The sequence below is a fragment of the Centropristis striata genome, chromosome 23 (genome assembly GCF_030273125.1).
Source record: "Centropristis striata isolate RG_2023a ecotype Rhode Island chromosome 23, C.striata_1.0, whole genome shotgun sequence".
NCBI classification, from domain to species: Eukaryota; Metazoa; Chordata; class Actinopteri; order Perciformes; family Serranidae; genus Centropristis; species Centropristis striata.
In genome coordinates this window covers 15,859,073-15,884,315 of record NC_081539.1, presented here as the reverse complement: position 1 = coordinate 15,884,315, position 25,243 = coordinate 15,859,073, and the positions used below count along the sequence as shown (strand labels likewise).

At 39.4% G+C, this 25,243-nt stretch overlaps 2 protein-coding genes across 3 annotated transcripts in view; both read left to right on the top strand.

The window, feature by feature from the left end:
- Nucleotides 1-2,421: 2,421 nt before the first annotated feature.
- On the top strand, nucleotides 2,422-5,685 carry slc35g2b (solute carrier family 35 member G2b). The gene is made up of 2 exons (XM_059327109.1): nucleotides 2,422-2,710; nucleotides 3,926-5,685. The coding sequence occupies exon 2, from the start codon at nucleotides 3,947-3,949 to the stop codon at nucleotides 5,195-5,197; it is 1,251 nt and encodes a 416-aa protein (XP_059183092.1). The 5' UTR covers nucleotides 2,422-2,710; nucleotides 3,926-3,946; the 3' UTR covers nucleotides 5,198-5,685.
- A 2,471-nt stretch (nucleotides 5,686-8,156) lies between these two features.
- Nucleotides 8,157-25,243, top strand: part of nck1b (NCK adaptor protein 1b) — a 31,795-nt gene continuing 14,708 nt past the window's right edge. The window contains exons 1-3 of one of the 2 annotated variants that reach the window (XM_059326796.1): nucleotides 8,157-8,362; nucleotides 20,792-20,844; nucleotides 21,338-21,578. In XM_059326796.1, coding sequence (XP_059182779.1) covers nucleotides 21,353-21,578 — 226 coding nt within the window. In that variant the 5' untranslated portion in view covers nucleotides 8,157-8,362; nucleotides 20,792-20,844; nucleotides 21,338-21,352. Of the gene's footprint in view, nucleotides 8,363-20,791; nucleotides 20,845-21,337; nucleotides 21,579-23,612; nucleotides 25,213-25,243 lie in introns of those variants that run through there. The other variant, XM_059326797.1, reaches the window with a different exon arrangement.

Below are 25,243 nucleotides of genomic sequence, written 5' to 3'. Positions count from 1 at the left end.
ATGTTCTATATTTCTGTAGGTGTAATGGTATCCGTTTCAGATTTTTAAAGCTTTTTTCAACTTGCAATACAGAAATCAATGTCCTTTGACTTAAAGTTGGCAGTTAAATCACAGATGGCACCATTCATTTTGTTCACATTTTCCTGCCAAAATGGTAGCGTAAACAAAATGAGTCACGTGATTTCCAGAGGTGGATTCTTTTAACATTTAGACAGTGTCAGGCGAGCTGTTTCCCATTTCTTAATGCTAAGCTAAGCTGCAAAAGAATAGCGTAACAGAAAGACGTGAGAACGGCATCAACCTTGCTTCAACCAAAATGGATTTAGGAATTAAGTGTGGAGTTGCTGGAAATGAAAAATTTTATTGTTAGTTGATTTAGGAAATAAAGGGAACTTAATCAATTCATGGCACATTTGTTTTTTAAAATAACATACTTTTTAATTTTTGGAATTGGATATCAAAGCAAGCCAGTAGTCATGAAATGTATGAGTCCAAGTCACATGACACCTCTGGAACTACCCATCCATCAGTGTGAAAGCAAATTATTATTTCCCAAAATGTGGAGTTAATTAATGCAACAGATTTGGATTCATTCTACAATATCTCAGTCACAGAAACACATTTTATGATGATAGTAAACATAAAGATATATGTGTTGATTATTCACTGGCATTTTGATTGTCCTGAATAATGCATAAACACATTGTTGCCAATAAATATCCATCTTCTCCATTTAAGATTACTATATGATGTGGCAATTCTTTATTCTAATGTGTGTTGAACAACCATGTGTCATAAAAATGTCTTCATGTTTTACAAAGTTGACTTGCTCAATATTAATTTCCTCATAAAATAATAAAATAATCTTGTAAAATTATTGCACCCATAATACGTCGATCATGTCCCTTAAAGGTTACATTGCCTGCTGTCTGATTGATTCACTGTAAATAACTCAATGTAAACGTTGACACAGAGTTAATTGCCTCAACATCACAAATCACTGTCCACGGCGCTCTGTGCCAATTAAATTCACAGTCATGTTACAGAGGCAGTGGCAGCTAGTGGTAGTGTGATCTGCATCACCAGCCGAGGTTCCTGTTGCATTGCCTGGAGGGTAAACTCAACAATCTAATTTTAGTGCTTTCAACTTCCCCCTTCTTGGAGTGACTTTAAACGTTTGCCTGCCTTTCATCAACTTGCAGCCAGCATATGCCAACCAACTCTCCTTTTCTTTGAGGTTGTTTGACATCATTATTCAGTGCATTTGGCTTTTCTTTGCAAAATGGATCATTGTATTTACAAAGTGATGTTTAAAGTGATCCTCCTAAGGACAGACGGACATTTATTGTTCATGGCTGCTAGGAACAAATTAGCACTGCACACAAGGGAGAAGCAACTGTCTCGTGAGAGTCTTAATGGAGCAAATGAGAGCATCCCAGAGAGGATTATGGGATCAATTCGACTGCAACACCAAATTAAAGAAATAGTCCAGCTCATCCAGTATCTGTTTGCAGATGTTGTGCCAAACAAAGATGTTGTAAAAGTAGTCATATCACAGTGTAGAAATATTTTTTTAAAAGTCCTGCATTCAAAAATCATAATGCAGAACAATAATAAAATCATAGTATTAGATTATAACTATTGATGCATTAATGTGCTCTTCTCTTTAATGTTGCAGCTATAAAGGTGGAACTCATTTTAATTACTTTATATACTGCTGGGTAATCAATAGTAATATTTCACCTTTTATTTGTTGATAGTATTTTTCTATTATAAGTTTGATTTAAGTAAAAGTAACCAATTAACATAACTATATTGACAGTATCAATACATTTAGAAATTGAAATATATATGTGACAGGTAGAGTGGGTTTAGAGTTTTATATAATCCCACGCTAAACTTTTTTTTTCACATTTTATGTTGTGTTGTGCAACTTTGTCATGGTTTGTATTATAACAATAGTAATCAAATAAATGTAATGAAGTTAAAAAAAAAAAAAAAAACAATATTTCCCTTTGAGGTGTAGTAGGGAAGAAGTATGAAAGTACTAAAGTGAATTAAAGGTACCTCAAATTTGTACTTAAGTACAGTACTTAGTTACTTTCCACCACTGCCAAATAAGCAATGCATAGGCCTATAGGGGTGACCCCCACCATTAAAGCGCACTTAAGATGTTGCAAAAGCTTTTATTTCCTTCATCGCAACATAATTACTTCAAACAGACAAATCAGATTTTGGATGGATTTAATCTTATGAACATGACGACGACGATGATGATGATGATGATGACTGACCGACGCAAGTCCCTTTTCCCTTCTGAGAGATGACGAATGAGCGGGTCTAGGTGGGGAGGAGGATGAGGAGGAGAAACCACTGACTGTGACAGTGACAGTTGCTTCTCTCCCCGGCTTTCCCCCCCTCCGCTTCAGCTTCATCATCACCACCACCACCATCATCATCATCGCCCTCAGCAACAGCAGCTTCAGCTTCAGCAGCAGCCAGAAGCAGCAGCAGCAGCAGCAGCAGCAGCGTCCATCGGCAGCGTGGAGAACAAATAAGCTGCACGCATCTTCAGGAGGCGCTCCACTCGAAGGGGAAGATGGGGAAATGGCAATTGACCAAATGTGAGGAGCAAGAAATCAACAGACGTCTTCATTTATGATACAAAACCGGATTTATGCACCAATAGGAACTATTCAAAGAACAAAAGGTAAGACGATGTTGTGTTTTTCTTGCTGCACTCAGTTAATACTACAAGCAATCGCGTCATATAGGACCGTCCTTAAAAACGTCCATTGATAACGACTGGGAGTGAAAAAACGCTCTTTGCCAGTTTTAACCTGCATTTAACTACATTTTTAATAATTCGCATGACAATATATCGCTTTTATCGAACTAAATTATTATTTTTGATCAGGTGTTCATGTCTTGATTTCCTGGGAACAACATTTTTGTCAGCTAGAGATAATAAGCCATGGTTAAATTGGCTTCAAATGCTCACAGAATTGATTTGAGGTTTATTTTCATGCTCCAAAAGATTTTTAAAAAGATGTTCCTTTTTGACATTATTTCTCGACCTAACATTTTATTATCGTCGTTTATTATTAAGGATCAAGTTATATTATGCATATTTCAATAAGGAATAACATGCAAGAGGAGAGAAGGCAAATAAGAGTATCTATCTGCCCCCTTGTGGTTTTGATTCATGCTGTTTTAAGGGATTGACAGAATGAATATAATAATGAAATCTTTAAAGGATTTAGTGGTAATGATATCGTAACATTTCTCTATTTTTATTTTTTTTATATATATTATATCGTTGATTTTCTGACAATATTTGGTCATTCCCCCCTTAAACCAAATCCATTACTGTTTAAAAGAAGCATCACTAATGTCTCATGACTGGAAGGACTATTCAAACTATTCACTTAACCCTTTCACGCAGTCCTTGTTCCAGGGTTTGTTCATTTATGGTATGCAATTCCATTCATCTCACAAGTGGCACACATTCATGTGTCGTCCCCTCTGTGGTTTCCTGTTATGTAATTTCATCCCCATCAGACTGCATCAGCCTCAGTGTTTGCTGCTTGGCTTATATGAGCTCACATGGGATATATATAGAAGTAACACAGCACAAGTGCAATGCTAGGCAGTGTGAAAAGGTAAGTGAGATATGGGGTGATACAGTAAGTGTGGGCATTATCTGTGTGCATGCATGTGTATGAGTGTGTGTCAGCAGCACGTGTGTGTTCTGTGTGTGTGGGTGTGAGGGGTGCACACTGAGAAAACAAGTTATGAATTATGCAAACACTTCTCTCACTTTCAGAAAAGCTGCCTGATTAGGGAAATAAAATCAGACCACAGGGCAACAATTTAATAATATTTCAATGCAATAATAGTGCAATGATTTTATTTCATTTTCCAGATTACCCCATCATAAGGAAACATGGATGTATCTTCATCCTCGCTGCAGTACGGATCAAAAAAGCGGGTTAAGATCCACCCGAACACAGTGACAGTGAAATACGCCACACACTTCCCCCAGCCTGGCGATGAAGGGTATGATGATGCACCCTCTTTCGAGGAGTTTGGCGCCTTCGCGGAAGCTAATGTGGGAAAGAGACTGGTGTCAGACAGCAAAGGTAGCAGGACTTTGTTTGGAACCATGGAGACCCAGCCGAAGCAGCCAACTGTGCAAAGAGACAAGGGGGTCGGGGGCCAGCTGGCCAGCTTCGGAGAGGCGAATGTGTTGGCCTCCAGGGTGACCTGGATGGCCTTGTTTGGGGCAGCAGTGGCTCATGGTTGTGTGGCACTGATTACTCGTTTAGCAGCCGACCGCTCTAAAGTGCCCTCCCTCGAGCTGCTCTTCATCCGCTCCGTGATCCAAGTGCTGTCCATCCTGGTGGTCTTCTACTACCATGAGGCCCCCTTTGGCCCTAAGGGCTACCGGTTGCGTCTCTTCTTCTACGGTGTGTGCAATGTAATCTCAATCACCTGCGCCTACACCTCTTTTGCTATAGTACCGCCCAGTAATGGCACCATCATGTGGCGTGCATCCACCACAGTCTTCAGTGCAATTCTGGCCTTCCTGTTGCTGGATGAGAGGCTGGGCTACACAGATGTGGTCACAGTTGTGGGAAGCGTGTTCGGCCTGTGCCTGGTCATGGTGCCAAACGTCGCAGATGAGGAGAAGTCTCGGCTGGGGTTTTGGAAGGAGGCTTTTGGCTACACAATGACAGTGATGGCCGGCTTGACCGCTGCCCTCTCCATGATCGTCTACAGGGCCATTAAGGAGCGCGTCAGCATGTGGACGGCACTCTTTACCTTCGGCTGGACGGGCACGGTGTGGGGTGCCTCCACCATGTTTGTCATGCAGGAGCCCATCATTCCTCTGGATGCGGAGACCTGGGGCTATTTAATTGGGATCTGTATCTGTTCCACCGTGGCATTCCTCGGAGTCTACTATGCTCTAAACAAGTTTCATCCAGCCTTAGTTAGTACAGTGCAGCACCTTGAGATCGTGGTTGCCATGTTCCTCCAGCTCATTGTTCTGAGGATGATCCCGTCTGTCTACGACGTCATCGGAGGCCTGGTCATCATGATCAGTGTGTTCACTCTGACAGGAGTCAAGCTGTATAGGGTGAGCAGGGCCATTCGGCAGGATTATCAAGAGATCCTAGACTCGCCCATCAAATGAGTTTTGAGATGTCAGTCTATTTGTTTACAATGTTGCTTGGTTGTGCAATTTAAAGAATGTCTGGATCTTCATCTGATGATTTTGTATTGTTGTGTTGTTGGAAGGGTGCCAGTTGTGTAACTAATGTCTTAATATTTGTGTGTGAAATAAAAGACAAATGTAATATGGTGACTTTGTCCCCCTGATAGTACTGCTTTAATGTCGAATAGTGTCAAAGACCAAATGTCAGCAAAAAAAACGATTTAATTTTCTGTAATTTATTTTTGATTCAACATTTTAAACCATATTGAATCTGGTCTTGTGAGTGGCAGTGTAAGATGATCATTTTAATGACATGCACCTTTTACATTACTAACATCAACAAGGTGTTGTCTGTTGTCACACTGCCACAGTTGTCACACTGTGTAAATGTCAGCCCAGGAATCATTCATACTACATACAAGGAATGAAAGAATAAAAATAAATACCACCCACGTTTCATAAAATAACTGGTATTGCTTTTCTAATCTGTTGCTCCCCAATATGGTGTCATTTATTCAAATAAACTGACATATATAACAGGGATTAATATGTTATTTATATCTTATCTTGTGTACCGGAGGGCTAGCAGTCTTATTATTATTCCATATACTATTTTCTTGTGCACAAATTTTACCCTTCAGTGCTTTCTCACTCACAATCTTGGCCAGACAGCCGCTTGATATTTAACACTACATCCCTGGATACTGCTTCTGTTTACTTTCAGACGCATATCCAACTAATGCCCAGAGGCAGGTGCACTGTATTGAATTAAAGTCCCCTTCAACATGAGACCAGCTGCTTTTTTTTCTGAAGTGGACAATTCAGTGGCTCACCAGTGCTGTTCCTTTTCTCTAGAGAACCAAACTGAGGCAGTCAGTGTCTGAGATTTCCCTGTGGCAAAGCAACAGTGATGGAATTTGAAATAAGCACGTAATGATGATGCAGAGCAGATGAAAGAGGACATGTTGTGGTTCGAAACTGACACAGCATGGATGTTTCACTAAGAGCCCAGCAGGTGGCATTCACCATCCACTGAAGTCACAATTATTAGTGGTGTATTCAGTGGTTAATAATATACAGCAGTTATTACAACAAAACAATTTAAACGCATGACAGGACACACTTAATTCAAACCATTTTTATTTAGTGAGTGGCAGCAGAAGAAGAGTCATTGGACAAATTTACGACTTGATACAGTGTTATCCATTTACGACACTTAAATGTTTACCATATTTTTATTGTAACCGGAAATAATCTGCACTGTGGTTATAACCACACAAAGCAGAGGTGTCGCTGAAATAAAATCATTGTGTGATAACACAGTCAATAAAATGGTGAGTAAACTACAAGCCCTTTTTTTTATAGCCTAAAGTTGAACAAACATCATCGTAAACATAAGAATTTGAGACTGGCACACTTTTTCTGCCATGTCACTTATTCTTTTAAAACACAAGTGTATTTTACAAAATAAAACAAAAGATGAAAAAACAGAAAAAAGCGGGTTTACTTGCCATTATATCTGCTGTATCATAGTGTTGTTTTGAGATGGGATTTTGGGTGCAGAAAGCAGAATACATGCAGAGGAGGCCCATCTGTTTGAGCAGGAAACAGATTGCATCCTGCAGCGAGCTGCACAACCTTCCAAATTACTCTGCAACCCTCTTCACCACAGACATGTTTATTAGCAGTATCATTTCCCAGGAGGGGTCTGAATGGAATTTGATGATGAGTTATTGTATGTTTTTGTGAGAGTGTCTGTGTTTGTGCCGCACAGTACCACTGACTGAGCGTTTTTCTAATGAAAGACTAATGAGACTTTCAAACTTTAAATAATCTATTCATCATATTAGGCCATATTGCAAGTAAAGAAAGCATATTGCCAGCTGCAGCCAACATTTAGGAGAATTTCATAAATTAGGAAAAGTTGTGATTCATTTTTTATGTGCACTCATCGTAGACACTATTTTACTTGGACTTTTTTATTTTATATTTGTCCATTAAAATAGAGCTGCAAGAAATGGGATGGGATTTGGATGCAGAAAGCATAATACATGTAGAAATATTGAAATATGGGATGGTATAGAAAATGATCACTTTCAGTGAATTATACACAATGAGATATAAGGGCCACTCAAAAGGCCTCTGGTACATCTTTTCTTTTGGACTGCTGATTCTGAGCAAAATAAATTAAGCAACACATAATATAAAATAATATGATATCTCTGTATATCTCTTTATACACATTTTTTTTATAATAATAATTATGTTGACTGTTTGGCCTCAGATAGCAAAAACCATGAGTGTTTTTAATGAAAGGCTAATGAGACTTTCAAACTCTTAAATATAGATCTATTCATTATTAAGGTCCAAATTGCAAGTTGCAGGTACAGACAGCATATTGTCAGCTGCAGCCAACTTTTAGGAGAACTTCATAAATTAGGAAAATAAGCTGATTGTCCACACTATTTTACCTTTTTTGACTTTTTCTTCATCTAGTTGTATATTAAAAATAGATTGGATTTTGGGTGCAGAAAGCATAATACATGTAGAAATATTGAAATATGGGATGGGTCTGCAAATGATCACTTTCACTGAATTATACAGGATGACACCTAAGGCCCACTCAAAGGACTCTGGTACATATTTTCTTTTGGACAGCTTATTCTGAGCTTGATTAATTAATGAATGCATACAAATAATAAAATAAATCTCTCTCATACACATGTTTATTTTGTAGTAGTTATTATGTTGACTTTTAAGCCCCATAAAGCGAAAATCATGATGCATGCTGATATAGGAACGCAAAACATCAGCAGCTGCAGTGTGATTGACTGGCAGCATCACGATCCAATCAATACAGAGCATATTCCTCCACAGCCAATAGGATTCGAGTGGGCGGATTCTGGGATCTGAACAGCTTGTGAGGCTGCTGCTAGCTAGCCTAGCCGTGCTGCTGAGCAATGACATGCTTTGATATAGAAATGCTATTCCAACGGGGCACAGCGTCTCATCAGCTAGGCTAGCTTGTTGGACTGGAAAAAACACTGGCTGCAAAGCGAGGATTCTGGATATCGTTTGTGTGACGCTTCTTAGACACTGAATATATCTTAAAGGGGATAAGAAGAGGTGACCATCAGGAATCAGGTAAGACACGGTATGATGAATCTGAGCTGCCACTGACGGTGAAGCTTTCTGATCCAGGCTACCGCACTAAGAGCTACAGGCTAGCTCCTGCTACTATCCTTGAATTCACCGAGTAACGTTATAAGTCACGTCGGCTAACAGCTAACTGTTAACCCAGACAAAACCAGTCTGTCGCCTTGCCAACATGGCCAACATACGGTTTCCCAGCTGGCTAGCGGTTAGTTTGCCTGTAACCGGCTCATATTGGTAGCCATTACAACGCAATTTTGGTGAATTTTCTTCAAGTTTGATAGCGTGACACGCTGTCAAGCTTAAGTTATCAGATAAAAAAAAGCTCAGATAAAACTGCTGCACAAGCTCTGAATGTCGCTACACTTCATTTTGTGCAGTGCACCACGTTTTATTTTTTGAGAAAATGGAGAGGACGCCTCAGTGGTAGAACTAGCCACAGTTAAATGGTTTAAAATGCAAATTGAATCTTCTAATTTACTGCATTCACTGTCTTTTTGCGTATACTGTGTAACGTTCAGGGTCCATACGGATGCTTGAAATCCTTTAAAATGCTTACATTTTAATGCTGTATTTTCAAGGTTTGAAAAGTGCTTGGATTTTGGATAAAGTGCTTGAAATTCTTACTGTATTATATAGATAATCACATGTTCAATGAAAAAAATAATACATTAATATTGAGATTAGCAAACTGTACTTTTGGTTGTTAAAAGTGTAAAACCATCGCTGTTGGTATGGTTGAGTGAAATTACCCCTTTTAGCATGTAAGTACTCATCTAAAACATGCAACTTACAACCGTTGTAAGGTCCTGGAAAAGCTTGAAAATGGACCTTGAAAGTCCTTGAAAAGTGTTTGAATTTGACCACTCAAAGTGTATGAACTTTGGGTTTAAAATGCAAATTGAATCTTCTAATTTACTGCATTCACTGTCTTTTTGCGTATACTGTGTAACGTTAACCAATGCTCAAGTTTTAAAGTGTTATGCAGTGATAGGACCCAGCTTAGTCATGACCACAATGGAGACATTCCCTTATATTAACTTGTGATTCCCTGTACTTGTGTGAAACAGCCAGTTAGCTGTGATTGTACACACACACACAAATGGTTATTGTAGTCAGTCTGTCACCGCTTGTTTGCCTACAAATATGGCCTTTCGTTGATGTATTGGAATGTATTTTTTTAACAATTAATTTATAGCATATCAAATAGTTAAAAAATATCCATCACATTTTCTGAGAGTCCAAGTTGATGGCTCTTGTTTTGGCTGAACAACTGTCTAGTGCTGCCCTCTCTTTGTGGATTAGTCAACTGAGATTTATTAAGTTGATGAGTCATTTTTTTCATGCTGAGTAACTTCTTTCCAAGAAACTTATGAGCACATATCTGGTAAATGCACAATTAGAGTTGTGCTTTTACACGATTCTTTGTGAAGAAACTCAGTTTTGCAGATCTGTTGATTAAATGAACTAATCCATTAATCAACAAAAAATGTGTTTGCAGACTACAAATTTCTTCAGCTGAGGGCAGCTGTCCCACATATATTCTGTTTACAGTTAAAAAGCAGATCATTTTCACATTGGAGAAGCTAGCACCAGATTGGTGTGATTTTACTTGACTTGACATTATTTATTTTCAGCTCCAGTTTAAGGGCAGAAACTAACAACTGCATTTTAGTAGGAAAATGTCTTTTACATTTTCATCTCACTAGGGAAAGCAGTAATAGGATGGCAAATGAACTGTGCAAGTAAAACCATTTCTGTCTTGCAGCAAGATTTTAGAAAATGCTCCCTCTGTTTATCTCCTAACATTGTTTCTACCTTACACAACCAAAGCCAGACTAAATGTCATGCTTCAGTAGCACAATGGGCGATAAGACTGTATAATTGTTGGCAAGCTCTTATGCTGCATGTTTGTGTGGCCTGTTTGAGAATTTGTTCAACAGTACTTTGAAACAATCAGCAGATTAATACGACATCAGTCTGTTATCTCGCATATATTAATTTGTAGATATGTGGTTAGTTAGATGTGAATGATTTAAGGGGGTTAGCATGTGTCTTTCCAAACGCCAAAGGTTGTTTTTTTGCAGCTGCTGATTAGTATAGTTTCTGTAATTATTGTCACACTGACAGACCTCTTCACAGTCTCTCATTAAGGTTTCAGGGAGGTGAGAGGGGGAGAGAGACATTTGGTCTGCTGCTGCTCTGTTCTGAGTTGGAGTCAAAGGGAGGATAGTCACAGTTTGGACAAAGATGGTCGAGACCTGTGCACCAGCATGATTTGCTTGAAGGCTGATATTACATTTCTCTTATGCTTTGAGGCCAATTTGTAAGACATGTGAAAATGGCTATTAGGAGGACCCATGGAGAACATTTGCAGCCTTCAGCTGCCAGGTCATGAGCTCATGTTCAGGATTGAGGGCTCCCCCTGAACTAAAGCTTTTACAGTTCAGCTATGCATGTCGATATCGCACTGATGTGGCCCTATTTACTTCATTTGTGTCCCTATTTATAGCTCCTGTCAACTCAGATACTCTCTAACAATCCCCATATTTGAATGTTATGACAGTAAAGTCTTATGGATATGCAGTGATGAGCTCTTTTTCCTGCCCTTGCCTCTTTCTCAGTGCCTGCTATGTGCTAGCAGTGGCCTCAAGCATCCAAATCTGCCCTCACAGCCTAGGGGAAAATACCAACTGTGCATTTTTGTGATAGCCAGAAATCTAATGTGGCTGAAAAATTCCCTGGTCAAATGACAAGCCAAGGAATCTAATGTATTAAGTGGCTTTAAGTTTCTATTGAAGTTGAGAAACGAGGGGAATTTTTGTTCCTAATTGTGTCTCTGCTCTCTTGTTAGCGCACTAGTCTCAGTTATTGCATACTCTCTCTTCCATTTCCTCATTTTCTTTTATGATTTTGTCATTTTCTGCCTGACATGTTTGCCCCTGACTACTCATGCATGTAGGCATGTTTGAACAGTCTGAAATAAAGGTTCTTTCAATGTGTTAACCAAGGTCACCTGCTGAAAGGGGAACTTAACCGTTTGTCAGGAACAATAACGTAAATAATGACTAGTGCAACTTTTTAACCTGAAAAATCTCCTGAGTTCCTTTTGTGAATGTGTGCAAAAACAAAGTAATCAAGCACTGCTTGATGGCGTGTCAACATTTCTCCTCACTTCTGTAAAAATCTACGTCAAGGCTATGTGCGGTTAAATATTTGCTATCATTTCTCATTCGGAGTAAGTGATTTGACTTCCTCATGTAGGAGGAAAGAAGTGAGCAGTTTCAGTAGTGTTTTTCTCCATTAGTTCATTATGGTTTTGGGTTTTTCTTTCAGTGGGTTTGTCAGAATGAAAATGAGGATGTGTCTACTTGCAACTCCGGCTCTCATCGTGATGACAGAATCTGCTGTGTCCATGACTATAAAAAGCTATGCTGTCAAAATGTGTTGTTAGAAGTGCAAATTTGTTTCTTGATGAAACTTTGCTTTTGAGGCACAGCCACATTTTCACTGTGATGCACTGAAGCTATGTTTAGTCTTCCCACTTTGATATTTTATATGAATTTGTTGACCCAACAGTAGACCTACATGTCTACTTCACTCGGCCACAGTTTTCTTCTGAGGACTTTTTCCATCAGCGTTGGTTGTCCCATTTTGAAAAACCATTCAAACCTTCAAATAGCTCTTCATATATCTCATTTGTTAGACACTGGTCTAATTAAAACATTTTAAGAACCAATATTCTACATCCAATGCTTGATTATTATGTGCGATGATCTTAGTGTCATTGTTCATGTGTAAGTGGAGATCATCTTGGCCGTAAGATGTTTTGGTAAACAGAATTTCAGACATCTAGAGCTGAGCAAAAACTGCTTTCATAGGGCCAGACCCTGCTACTCTTATGCTCACATTGTTTTGTCCGGTGACAGTTTCAATTTTAAGCTTATTAAAACAAGACAAAGGTGTCTTTAAAAAATGTTGCCAAAAAGAGAGAAGGGCAGCATTTCTTTTGTGTAGTTCTACTTTGAACATTAAGTAAGAAGAAAAATGTGGAGCCACTGCAGCAAAGTTCAGTTTTACTTAACAGCACTAACAGTTAAGCTACAAGTTCACCACATTTTATAACATATTTTGACTGTGCAGGGTTTCTGCCAGTATACTGTAACTAAGGCCTGTCAGTCCTTAGGTTAGTCACTTTCATTGATTTTATTGAATATTATTGTTATTATTTGTGTTATTATGTGGCTTATTTATAAAATAATTTATAGTATTTTTCATTGCCTGCCAATCGTAACATTATTCATTATGTCATTAGCTGTGAGTTTTGACCTGTAATGTTCTGCGCCTGCCACAAAGCTAATCTGGGTTTTTAAAAACATCTTACAAAAGGGAGGCCCCGGCCATAAGCTAATGCTATTTGGGGGCCTTGGCATGGAAAAGCTTGAGAACTACTGCCTTAGTTGACTTCCCGCTGGACTTAAGCATCAGGGAATTTAAAAAAAAAAAAGTACTTTTAAGATGGTTTTAAGACTAAAGAGAGAAACAGAGTATTTTGTTGGCAGTAATGTTATAGCTGTGAACATAGCAGTGCAGTAGTTTAAAGGCCAGGGGTGTCAAACTGATCCATGAAAGGACCAGTGTAGCTGCAGGTTTTCGTTTCAACCATGCAGGAGCACACCTGACTCCACTCATTCAATCACCTGGACTGTCTTCACTCAGTTTATTTGTTGTATCAGGTGTGCTCTTGCTTGGTTGGAACAAAAACCTGCAGCCACAAGGGCCTTTCATTGATCAGCTTGGCACATTCTAAAAATTTTTTTAAAAAGTTGAGATGCTGTGAAAAACGTAAATAAAAACAGAAAGCAATGACTTACTTTTCGATCTACATTCAATTAAATCCAGTACAAATACAAGATATTTAATGTTCACACTGATAAACTTTTAGTATTTTGTAATGATGCATTCTGTTTTTATTTACATTTTACGCAGCATCCAAACTTCTTTGGAACTCCTCAAGACTCAAGCCAAATTCCCAGGTCTTGCTGGCAACTGCTGTATGTTAAGCTTGATCTGTATGGATATTTTCAGATGCAAAGTGGTTCCATATTGTAATCTTTAAGATCTGCCTTTATTTTGAAAGTGTTCTTGTCATTAAAAAGAATGGATTGAATTTTATTTAAATGTCGGTAAAAGCTCAGTAAAATTATTCAAAAATGTTTAGTTTCTTTGTGAGTTGATTTAATTTAAACAGATTGTGTTAAATGGGCATATAATATAGTCTCATAGCAATCGCTGGACCCTGAATATAATCAAATTGAAATTGTGTCGTGACAGGCTTTGTGATATTAGCAAATATTGTATTGTTCAAATAATAAGTATAATTTCATATTGGGATGAAACTTGTGATTTTACACCCCTACTGGCTATAACATGAATTGTTATACGTAATCATTTTCAAACCCTAAAAATGGTGTCTTTAAGTAAAATAACTATATTGTATTAGAGCTAAGTTTCATCAAACACAGTTTTCCCAGTGTTTAAAATGTATGTAGGCTTTTCCTCAGTCAGGCAGTACAGAGATGAGGATGTCTGTTGAAAGTTGTTTTTTCATGTCTCCCTGCTATCAAACATCTTGTTGATTTGTGCAGACCCCAGATTTTTTCGTGCCATCGCCATGTAATCTGGAATGTCTCCCGCTCACAAGATGCTTATACACAAGTTCCAACACGTGGCCCTCCCAGACTCGTGTCCCAAGTGGCTTGTTTAGTCCTATTGTGACAGCACCCTGGGGCTCATATTTGCCAGGATGTACCAAGACTAAGAGGAAGCCAGTGTATCCATTTCATCTCTCTGACACAGCCTGCCTAGGATTATTATCATGCGGTTTACAAATGATCTGCTATTTTGACTGCAACAATAGCTTTTTCCAGAAGGCTGCAGTTGCAACATACAGCTACAGTACACTGCGTGGCAAGATCATGTTTTTTTTACTGACTCCTTAATGCTACTAGTAGTTGTAAGTACCCTACTACACAAAACCAAACCGCGAACAGATTTATTGTACAGTAGTACTTGATGTTAGGAATCCTCCTGCTTTGTAAACTTGGATTAGTCATTGGGAAATCCCCGGGAGCTCTCAGAGTTGGTGAGGCAACCTGAAGGTTTATTTTGCTGTAGCCTTGATCTCAGAGTGCTTTGGATGTGGCCATCATTGGACCTGGTAGCTATAAGCAAACAGGCCACCCAGGACAACAACTGGCAACTCCAGCAACTATCAGGGTGTGGATGCGGATGTGTAGGCTCTGCTGATGTAGGTGGGGTCTGAGGAAATGGATCCTTTCTTACATAGAGCTATTATGTTCTGGTGTGGATTTGCTTACAGAGAGAATGTAAGTGTTGTCGTGCTAGTAGGCTGCTTCCAAGGCTAGTGGTAGACTATATTAAACCCATTTGTGTAAATACTTGAAGGTAATAATTATATAATATGTGGGTCTGGATCTACTAATGCAATTGCCTCATTTCTAAATTTAGCATGTTCTATGCAATGTTTGCTACAAGCACATTGGTTATGTAATTTGTTGTGGTGTATGATAGGATTGCTTTGATCAGGCTTTTCAGAGCTGATACAGATCACTTATTTACTTACTTGTGAGGATCTTGGTTTTCTGTTTTCAGCGAGCACTCGTATAAGAGGCTCTGTGAAGCCACCACTTTTGTCTGGTGTGTCATCCCTTTTTATGTTGAGTTGGTCTCACCATTCCAAAATAAAGGACACAAAAAAGGACATCTCATCCTGTTTTCCAGCCACAAAAACGGCAAGTCAGTTCACCAATGCCGTCTCTCTGTGGGCTAGACCGTAACCTCCAGCCTCACGCCTTGTGAAGGGGAGAATATGCGGTCGTAATGAACTAGGAAGTGAAAATGGGGAAGTGGAAACCTATTCAGCTTGTTTATTTATCTTATCTATTATGATCAGTTTTTATGATTGTTTAAATTTACTTACTATTTGGCGCCCACTCTATCACAATATGTGATGTAAGATTAATGCAATAGATTTGAATACAAAAGTCTGTGATTAAAGTTAAGTACTTGGGGTTCTAGAGCAATAAAATATGTATTTATTTAATACAGTGTGGATGAGATTACTCTAAGGTTCATAAGTACTGCTCTTGTCTTTTTAAATAATTTGTCTGTGCATTATGTCAAAGTGGCCAGGCTAGATTTTGTGTGAGACTTTTCATTTTGTGGCCAAATTGCTATACAACATATTTCAAACAGTGGCATTTGTGTACGCTTCTCACAGATTTGTTTTGAGCATAGCGTGCGTCTTTTGATGTGATGTTGGCCTTAAAGAAAGCTTGAAACTTTTGGTGTTGGTTGTTGCTATGAGAGTAAATCTCTGGCAATTCTCAAAGGACATGAGCCCCGGTCTATTTTAGGCCATTCCCAACTGCTGAGGGTGATCCCGAGGGGTGGATAACCAACTGTTTTCACACAGTCATGAGCCTATATGCTTAGCCCAAAATACTAGAGGCCCCTCTAACCTTAATTAAGTTTTATGATAGTGGAGCAATATAGATAATAGTAAACTGTCATATTTTCCATGCAAGTTGAAAGTGGTGTTGAACTTGATCTCTCATCCCCTAATTGAGATACATTACATGCATCAATGCAAAGCACAGATAAGTTATCTGAACTCATCTCAACTTAGAGGTCAAGCCTGCTCTCTGTCAGATTGCATCACTTTCCCATCATCCGGTCACCCTTGTGTCCACACTTCCTGTCTCACAGCTGGCCTGCCAAGTCTCCCATGACCCTTTGCTGCTATGCTTCTGTTTTGTTTAGAGAGAATTTAGGACAGCTGGGATGAGATGCAGTCTCATGGGTTTTAGTTGCTGTGGTTCGATGTGAAAAAGAGCACAAGCGCATATTCATTGGTCCGTCGCCGTCCCGCACTGTCCAGTTGTGAAGCCAGACCGGCTCTGTGGCCAAAATGTGAGATTTGGTGTAAGTTGGAGGAAGTGCAGCAGTGCCAGAGGGGCTGAGTGAGCAGTGAGCATACAGAGCACATTCCAGAAGGCAGCAGAGGCTGTGATTTTAGCAGGCTGTCACAGGGATTAGGTTACTCTGTCTGCCTCTGTGAGCTCATGCTGTTGCTGTCTCAGTGCCTCAGCAGTCCTGTCGAGTAGTGGTACTGTTGGCTCACACCGTGAAGAGAGACAAGGATCCATAGTTGTTCTTTTCGGCTTGTTTAGATTTTACAATCTCCAGTTGTTGTGACTTCATTTTTACAAAAGAACTTCTAGGCTGTCGGAACTATTCCTGGACTTTATGCTGAACACTAATATTTTCCCTGTTCTTTCTTTCCTAGTAATTTCTCTATTATCATATCCCCATATGATGTATTACCACACAGGCCACTGGGTGTGCTCTTTGACTAGATCTTCAGTTGTGTATTTTTTTCCCCTGCAGAGACTCGAGGGGTTGTGTCAGCAGCTGTAGACTGCAGGATGTGGTAACCTCATGTCAGTGTTGTTTCATTGTAACATTGCAAGGTTAAAAGGTGCAAAGTTGCACACTACATCTCTATTTCACCGCTGATATGAAGTTGCTGTGGTTTGTGGCTTACAGTGTAAGTTTATTAACAAATCAAAAATACATTTATACTATTGAGAACAGTGCAGTACTTGGGGTAGTTGTGTTTTGCTGACGGGAACAGTCATGACCAGTGTTAACACTCTTGAGAACACAAGTGGATGACTGTTAGTAACAGCGGTTGTTGCTGCTATAGCAGCAGATAAGATGGGCCAACTCTATCAGCTTTGTATTTAGTAGTTAACTTGTTGTTAAATGCATGACACTTGTAGGCTCACTCTCATTTATTAACCTATTCTGTCACCTGGTATTATCATTGCACATAGAGTTCTGCAAACATTAGTTGACTTATTGATGAGTTGATAACTGATTAATTGTAAAGTAGTTTTTCATGGAAATATTAGGATTTCCTGCTTTTCTCTCTTCCTCTGATATTAAACGAAATATCCTTGGCTTTTGTACTAACAAACAAGATTTGAAAATGTCACCTTGGACTTCGCAGATTAATTCATAATAAAATTTGTTACATTTTTGTTTTGTTTTGGACTTTTGATCAGACAAAACAAAACAAAAGTTAAGTTTGTCAACTAAACAATTGATTTGAATGTCTAATGGACAGTTTCAGCGATAAAGAAAATGCTAATTACTTGCAGCCTTAATCAAATATACTGCTATTAAGGTGCTAAATTCTGTGTTACTCATTAATACAAACGGAATAGGGTGGGAAATATGCTCAAATTTTCCTACCTGCCAATGTCAGCCCCGCAACCGTTGATTGCTATTACATTCACACAAGTTTGTCTGCTGATTGAGGCCATTAAAGGCCATGAAATTACAAAAATCGCCCATGGTAACCAACTGCCGATTTTCTTAACCATTTGCTGTTAACCAATATATTCGCCAACCCTACTGCCTTTTGCTACTGCTGGTGCTGCTTCACACAAGCAGGCGGCTCTTATTGTGAAGCAGTTACAGTAAGTGTTACCTTAAATTACTTTCATTTCTGTTCAGTTAAAAACCAGATATCAAGAAAGGGACATTCCTTTGGTGCTTTTCTGTCAGCACATCAGTTTTGCATATTGCGAGGGAGGAATAGTAGAAGAAGACATAGCCACAGTTAGCTGGGAAAACCCTAAAGTTACCACTAGCCACCGGATTTGACCACCTGTCTACCATTCCATGTGGTCTGGTCGCCCTTGTTGACAACCACAAAGCTCGTGTATTCAGATCCTGTTTTTGCTTTATGTCTGGTACCCAAGTTATTTTTAGAGTGGGACTTGCTTCTTCAAAAACATCTATACAACCAGTTGCTCATTACGAAGGTCATATAACGAGGAACAGTGATTAATAACATCATTGCATCTGTAACAATCCTTTCCTGATTCCAAAACTCCTGTTTAATTATTCTTCTCCTGTATGAATTTCTGTATAATTATGAACAAGCTGTTCAAACAAAATAATAATTAGATTTTTTTTTAACAAGTCTTACAAATGTTAATAATGTCAAATAGGAGACAATATTGACATTACTGTCACTAAACAAACCGGTTCATTAAAAGATAATAGCCCCATAATTCTTGCATCTTTGGTCCCACCACGGTCTGTTTTTCAATATCACAAAATCAGCTCAAAATTTAATTCTGCCGTGTTTTCTTAACCAGTAAAATATGAAAAAAAAGGAAAGTATTGATTATGAATGAGAAAGAAGAAAATCAGACTTTGTTCAGATTTATTGAAAGTGCACTGTGGGGGTGGTGATAGATTGGATACCTGTTAATTCTGCCTGGCAGCAGGGTAAATGGAGATCCACTGTGGAAATGACACCATTTGAGCAGTTTGACCTGTCTGACCTCGTGTTTAGTGCTTTGGAGTGGCGAGTGGCCTCTGCTCAGTCTGCAGCTGCACGATTAGCTCAGAGCATCTGTCGCCCAACTTTTTGATCCTCCCTCACATCTGCACTATCGTAAGTCACTGTGGTGTAAATGTGCACTTAGTGTGCAGCCACCCTAGACGTGGGGGGTGTTGGCATGGCAGTTAAAAAAAAAAAAAAAGTGAGACTTGGATACAGTGTGCTTTCTGAAAATGGGAGATGGCTGGGAAAGGTTGAGCTCTACATTGATTATTCTTTCATGCACTGGCAGGGAGAATAGAAAGTGGAAAAAGAAGATAGTACGGGAGGGAAATTGTAAATGGAGAAGGAGCACATATACACACTTGTCAGCCTCTTTGGCAGACAGTTATAAAGCCCAGCCCAGGGAGTGGAGAGATTGTTGCCTTTGTCTTGGTGAAAGAGGCAGCACTTGAGGAAAGTAAATCAGCTCTTTGTTTTTGTGTGCCGCTCCCTAACATGTCTCCCAGTGTTCATTAATTTAATTAGACATGGAAAAAGAGCAGGCAATAACATGCCATGAGATAAAACCACAGTGTACCACCGAATATTTTTTGGTAAATGAAGTCAACAACACCCCGCATCGGGGAAAAATAGCCCAGACCACAGGTGTTCCCCTTAAAAATGGTTAATGAAATGCAGAGACAGTTTGGGTCTTCATATTACAAATCTTAGTTTTACCTTATTTAGTGGTCATACCAACCCTTCTATACTGTTAAGGGAGGGGCGCTATCATCCACTGTTTTTTTTTTCTGAAATGATGAAAAAGCACATCATCATCTTGACTTTTTCTCTAGAAAATCATGTTCTTCTCTGCTCACTCCCTGTACTTATTTACTGTTTATTTTACTCCCCTTGGCAAATCATCCTGAAAGTTAGCTTAGCTCCTTATGTTTGCCTAAGATCAGGTTCTGGGCCTATCTCAAAGCCAGCTGCAGCTGAAACCTAGACACTACTGCTTCAAGTAAAATCCAAGAGCTCTCAATCAATGAGGTCAGTGTCTGGTCCCTGATGACAGTCAGGAGGGGAAAGGTGAAACTCCATCCACTCTCATGACATCAGAGCAGCTAAGCAGCCGCTTCAATGGTGCCTCAGCCTCACTCCCCCAGTGCTGCAGTGTTAACATAAGCATAGATGTGCTGATGGCTACATGGGTCATAAGACCAGTTGTTGTGAATGTGCTCATTGTTGAACACAAACAAGTTTTGATTGTAGATCACAGTACTCTCAAATCATAATTTTAAAAATGCCTGGGGAACTTGAAAGTTCTTGTGATAAGCAACGTTGCAAACAATGGAGCCATGCTTGTAATGCGGTTCACATAATCACAGCATTTGCATAGGCTGCACTGCAGGAATATTTATAGGTCTGTGCTAAATTGAAAGCAATATCCTACATCATTAGTGCTCAGCAAGAGCTGCACTCCCTGATGTAGCCGCACTGCTGACGCACAGTGCCCCTCTTCTTTACTTCCCGATTACAGTAATCTCTGCCATCTTCCTGGCTCCCAGGTTCGTGTTTGACACAATAGACAATCGTTGGACTGCTTCTGAGAGGAAATCATCCCCTCTGTAAATTTATGAAGAATGTAGATACTTAGAGATTGGCGCTATACTCTCTGGCAGCTGTTATTGTTGATGACTGGAAAGAATAGTCATTTATATCTGTTATTTCAAGAGTACAATTGGTGGGGGGGAAATTATGTTTGACAAGACTAAACTTTGTTGCTGGCATTTGTTCGGAGGTCTGCCTGAGCTGGAGAAGTTTTGGATAAAACTGTCCATAATTTGGAATTAATATAGACTTAAAGCAGTATCACATTGGCTAAGGTCTTCAAGTCACTTGGACAGAAATATAGATACAAGTTTTTGAGTATTAAGAAATCTTTGGGCACATTTCTATTTGTAATTCTCCTGCACTGTCTGTTCTTTTTCTAGGTCTACAGAGAAGTGTAAGAGCCCTTGAAGTTCTCAGCTTTGATGCAGAACAGGTACAGCTATCTATATTCAAACACAGTTTCTAAATTTACTTCTTGGTGTGTCTCTAAGCTAATCATTGTGGCACAGTTGGAGAATAAAATGTGTATGAAGGCTGGGGTAGAAATAGAAAGCAAAACGGGAAACTGGTTCAAGGGAAGGTGGTAGGTGTAAGTCTTCTAGCTAATTTCCTAGTTAAGTTTACTTACTTAAATGCATTTTGACATATTATTGTAAAAGAATGTCAGAATTGCAACACCACCTCCAGTTACCAGTTTTCTGGGGAAACCCTGCATTGTTTAAATTACAACAGAAGCTGTGCCATCATGTTGTCCTCATTGTGGTGATCGAGGGGGAAGTTATCACTGTGACTACTGTTGCACATAATGCAAACATTGACTCAGATTTCATGGTATACTAGAAATACTTTTCTATTCAATCAGTTTTCTGAATATTAGAATATTCATTCTTGCCACTTTTACATCCTTCCATTCTATTTTCCTCCAGTGTACCGAGTGCAAGATGACGGAAGAGGTGATTGTCATCGCCAAGTTCGACTACATGGCCCAGCAGGACCAGGAGCTGGACATCAAGAAAAATGAGCGCCTCTGGCTCCTCGACGACTCCAAGTCCTGGTGGAGGGTTCGAAATGCCACCAACAAAACAGGCTTTGTGCCGTCCAACTATGTGGAGAGGAAAAACAGTGCCAGGAAAGCTTCTATTGTCAAGAATCTCAAAGACACACTGGGTAAAACAAATCACTTATGATTTCTTCAGTTTGGATGTGTTGAATTCAACTTGTGATGATTTGATAAGCTCTGACCAGAAATCATGTCTAAGTTTACACTCTCCAAAGTCTGTTTATTTTACGAGCTCGCACTATTCCAGTTAACCTGTATTTGCACTCTAAACATTTATATATCTTCAGTGACTCACACCATCTTTTTGAGGGAGACTGACTTGCTGTCACTTGCTATTGTTGTGTCAGATAGCATCATATATCTAGGCCAGCTCTACCTCAGTTTTTTGTTGACCACATTGTGGTGTGTGTTGAACTGTACAACAGCCTCCACCGGAAGATGGTCTCAGGCTGATTGGTTGAAATGCTGAGAGCTACTTTCGTCTTGCAGCACACTTTGACTAAAGCTTTAGTATCTGACTAGAGTGTCTAATGTTATGTGGTGTTTTTCCATTTTATCTTGGAGCATTGCACAGGTAAGAAAGCTTCCTATTTATTTGATTACAAATGTTTTTTAGACTAAATATAGATGCCAACAAAGTTGGTATTTAAAAAAAAAAAAGTCTTGTGGCTTTTAACCATGACCAGAATTGACACAGCACAGGTGTCGTCTGCTCTGTCAACACTGCAGTAATATTTCTGGGCACTGCCATTTGCCAAGGGCCTTGTACTGGTAGGAGCAAGCCAAATGTGACTTTGTATGTAAGCCAAGGTTAGCATTTGTCTTTGCTTAATTCTGCCTGATGACAGGAATTCATGATAATTTGAGGTACACACTACTGACTGCTAGCATCCAGGCTGGAAAACAGCCCACAAACCTGGTGTTTGTTTTGCCTCTGATTTTGTGTTTTGATCATTTCTCCTGCGTGCTCTTATAAAAGGTGAAGGTCTTGTCTTTAGTTTCTGATGCTTTTCACACTCTAATCTCCAACTTGTTCTGCTCTGCAGGGCATCATTGTCTCTGTTAAGAGCATTATGGGATAACCATGTTTGTTTGGGCCAGATCTCATTAGATTAGGTTTAAGGTTGTACTCCAGTATTTGCTACAGGACAGGTCCCGTATTGGGAAAAAAAAAGAACAGAGATTTTCTTTTCTTTTTTGATTATAAAGCAGATCTTGGTGATATTTAAATATTGTGGATATATCAAAACACTCAATCCATGGAGAAATGCACACAGCCTGTATTCAGAAACTTTGTCTTTAAACGAGCTGCCAGGCCTTCCGTATCCTGTTGATGTCACAACTTTACTATATATGGGTAGACAATGCCGCTACCAGGTGCTTGAATTTGAATATACTCCTTGAGAAATGCAAAGCTTTCAAAATAATCTGGTGTTTTATCTTCATATAAACATTTAAATTTAAATATTTGAAATGAAATTATCCTTGTGATCCTTTGCCATCCATTGCTAGATTAGGCTGTCTGGAAATTAGCAAGTATTAAACAATCATGATCGAAGCTAAAGTTAAACAATATACATTGATTGTTGTGGGTGTATATACATTATGTCAACTTTATTTTTCCACACTTTCATTTATAGTGTTAGAACTAGATGGATTAGATATTTACAGTTAAATGTGAGACTGTAAATGTTTGGTTTAGATAACTTGAAAATGCTTGAATTGTGCTTGGATTTTTACTCTTAAAAAGCTGTATGAACTCTGTATTTTTTCTGGAGGGGGACTCAAAGAGACAGGCTAAAATGGAGTGTTTTATATTTAGAATGAGAGAAATTATGTTTTCTTAACATGAACGCATGTAAACATGTTCTTGTAGAAACCCAAAATCTAAATGTGAGCCTGAAAATTGACATAATATGTACCCTCTAAAGGCACACTAAAGCAGGTCTGCATGATATAAACGGTAAAGCCTTTTTTAAGGCGATAAATACTGTGGTTGAAATGTGAACACAGTACTTTATAGTATTGCCAGTGTATTATAGTTAATTCTACTTTTTGTGAAGCTGACAACAAACGATGCCAGGATGTGCTGTGTATGGGCCCGTTTGATATAACGTAATCTCAAACCGCACTGGTGAGACTGACAAAAGAGATGGCCTTATCTCCTCTGCTCATTGATGTGGTGGTGATGACGTACCCCTGTGTAGGGTAGGGGGACCCTTTTGCAAGGAAGCCCTGGGGCCCCAAAGTGGCTTTTCCATGCACAGAGGGGCTGTTCTGGGTTCTTCTGACCAGAAGTGTGGGAGATCAATTTGTGACTGTATCACACACTGCAGTGTTTGCAAAACACTTATCTGTTCGACGTGTGAACTGTGCTTTCCTGTTTGCAAGTGTTGTGGTGAGAGGAGGCTGGTGATATTCGGGCAGCGCTGTGTGCTGAAATACTCCACTGAAAATTCATACAAGAACAGGAAGAGACCTCTCTGGGCTTTTTTAATACATACAGCTCATGTCTAGCTCATTGTGAATGTGCGCTTTAAGTCACGTTCCTGATAACACTGACTTTAATGTACTTGCAATTTCCTATTTGTTATTGTTTGACTCAAGCATGTAGATTGTTTCAAGCCTTTAAGTGTGTAGGTTTATTTGTCTGTTGTGTTCAGTTTGTAAGCATGAGTTGTTGTGCACCAAAGCCATGAGGTGCCCAACAACTTCCCACCTGTCACTGCATCTATTGATCACATAACCTCAGGTGAACAGCTGCACGACACACACACACACACACATAGGCTCAGGTCTCACTTAGACATAAACCTATAAAAAAACAGACTAATGTAAAACATGAGTTAAGGCAAAACCGAGCCTTGTTAAACACTAATACAATCATAGAAAGCTTGTAAATACTTCACCTTCATTTGTCCTTTTTTATGATCTATAATTGGATTTAAGACATTTTTAAGTAGAAGATTGTGGGTGGTTTGGGTTTTTTCTTGTAAATTTGTGGGAGGACAATAAGAGAAGCAGTCTGATGACTAAACTTTCATATGTTATGTGGGAGGAAAATGCAACTCTTTTTCTTTCCTTTTTTTTCTTTTCTTTTCTTTTTAAAACAAGCCAGTTGCTGGGTGTGGAGTGGTGTCATCATTTGAAAGAATGTGAGAGGGTATGATCCGTCTGCAGATGGCTGTGTTTTGGTGTGTGTGTTTGAGGACTCATGTTTCCTGGGTTTGTTGTAAAGTTAGGAGTGTGTCTCTCTACAAACAACTTGAGTCATGTGACTCTGAGCACTCACTGACTCATTCTGCCGTTGCAACTTCCCCACAAATCCTTGTATTTATCAGACCTCTAGTCTCTTGGAAACCTCATTCTGCTGCTTAATGTTGATAGAACAGCTCCGTCACTTTCCCTACATCTCTCTTCTTTATCTCTTTTTCTTTCTCCAAGTCTGAGCTTCAGCCCCCTCCCTCCCTCTCTACTTCTTCCCCTTTCCATGAGGCCTCTGTACTCTTGCCTTCCAGAGCTGGACTGGAGGCCTCTCTATCCCACACTCTCATTGGCTAAGCCTGACCACATGGTCATGGAGTGGGCCGCCCTGCTCCGATATCCGCCCAGCTCTCTGGGTGTTCACATGGAATAACTCTACAGCTGCAGTGGGAAGAGAGCAGGGGCCGGGAAAGAGACAGAGAGGGAGAGACAGCGAGCCCAAAATGGACATGGCTAACCTATTCAAACATTTCTTTCGTGAGTTTTTAAACTTTCCTCGTCTTCTGTA

Excerpts from the sequence above, each read along its gene's own strand:
- slc35g2b (XM_059327109.1), top strand. The coding sequence starts at position 3,947 with ATGGATGTATCTTCATCCTCGCTGCAGTACGGATCAAAAAAGCGGGTT.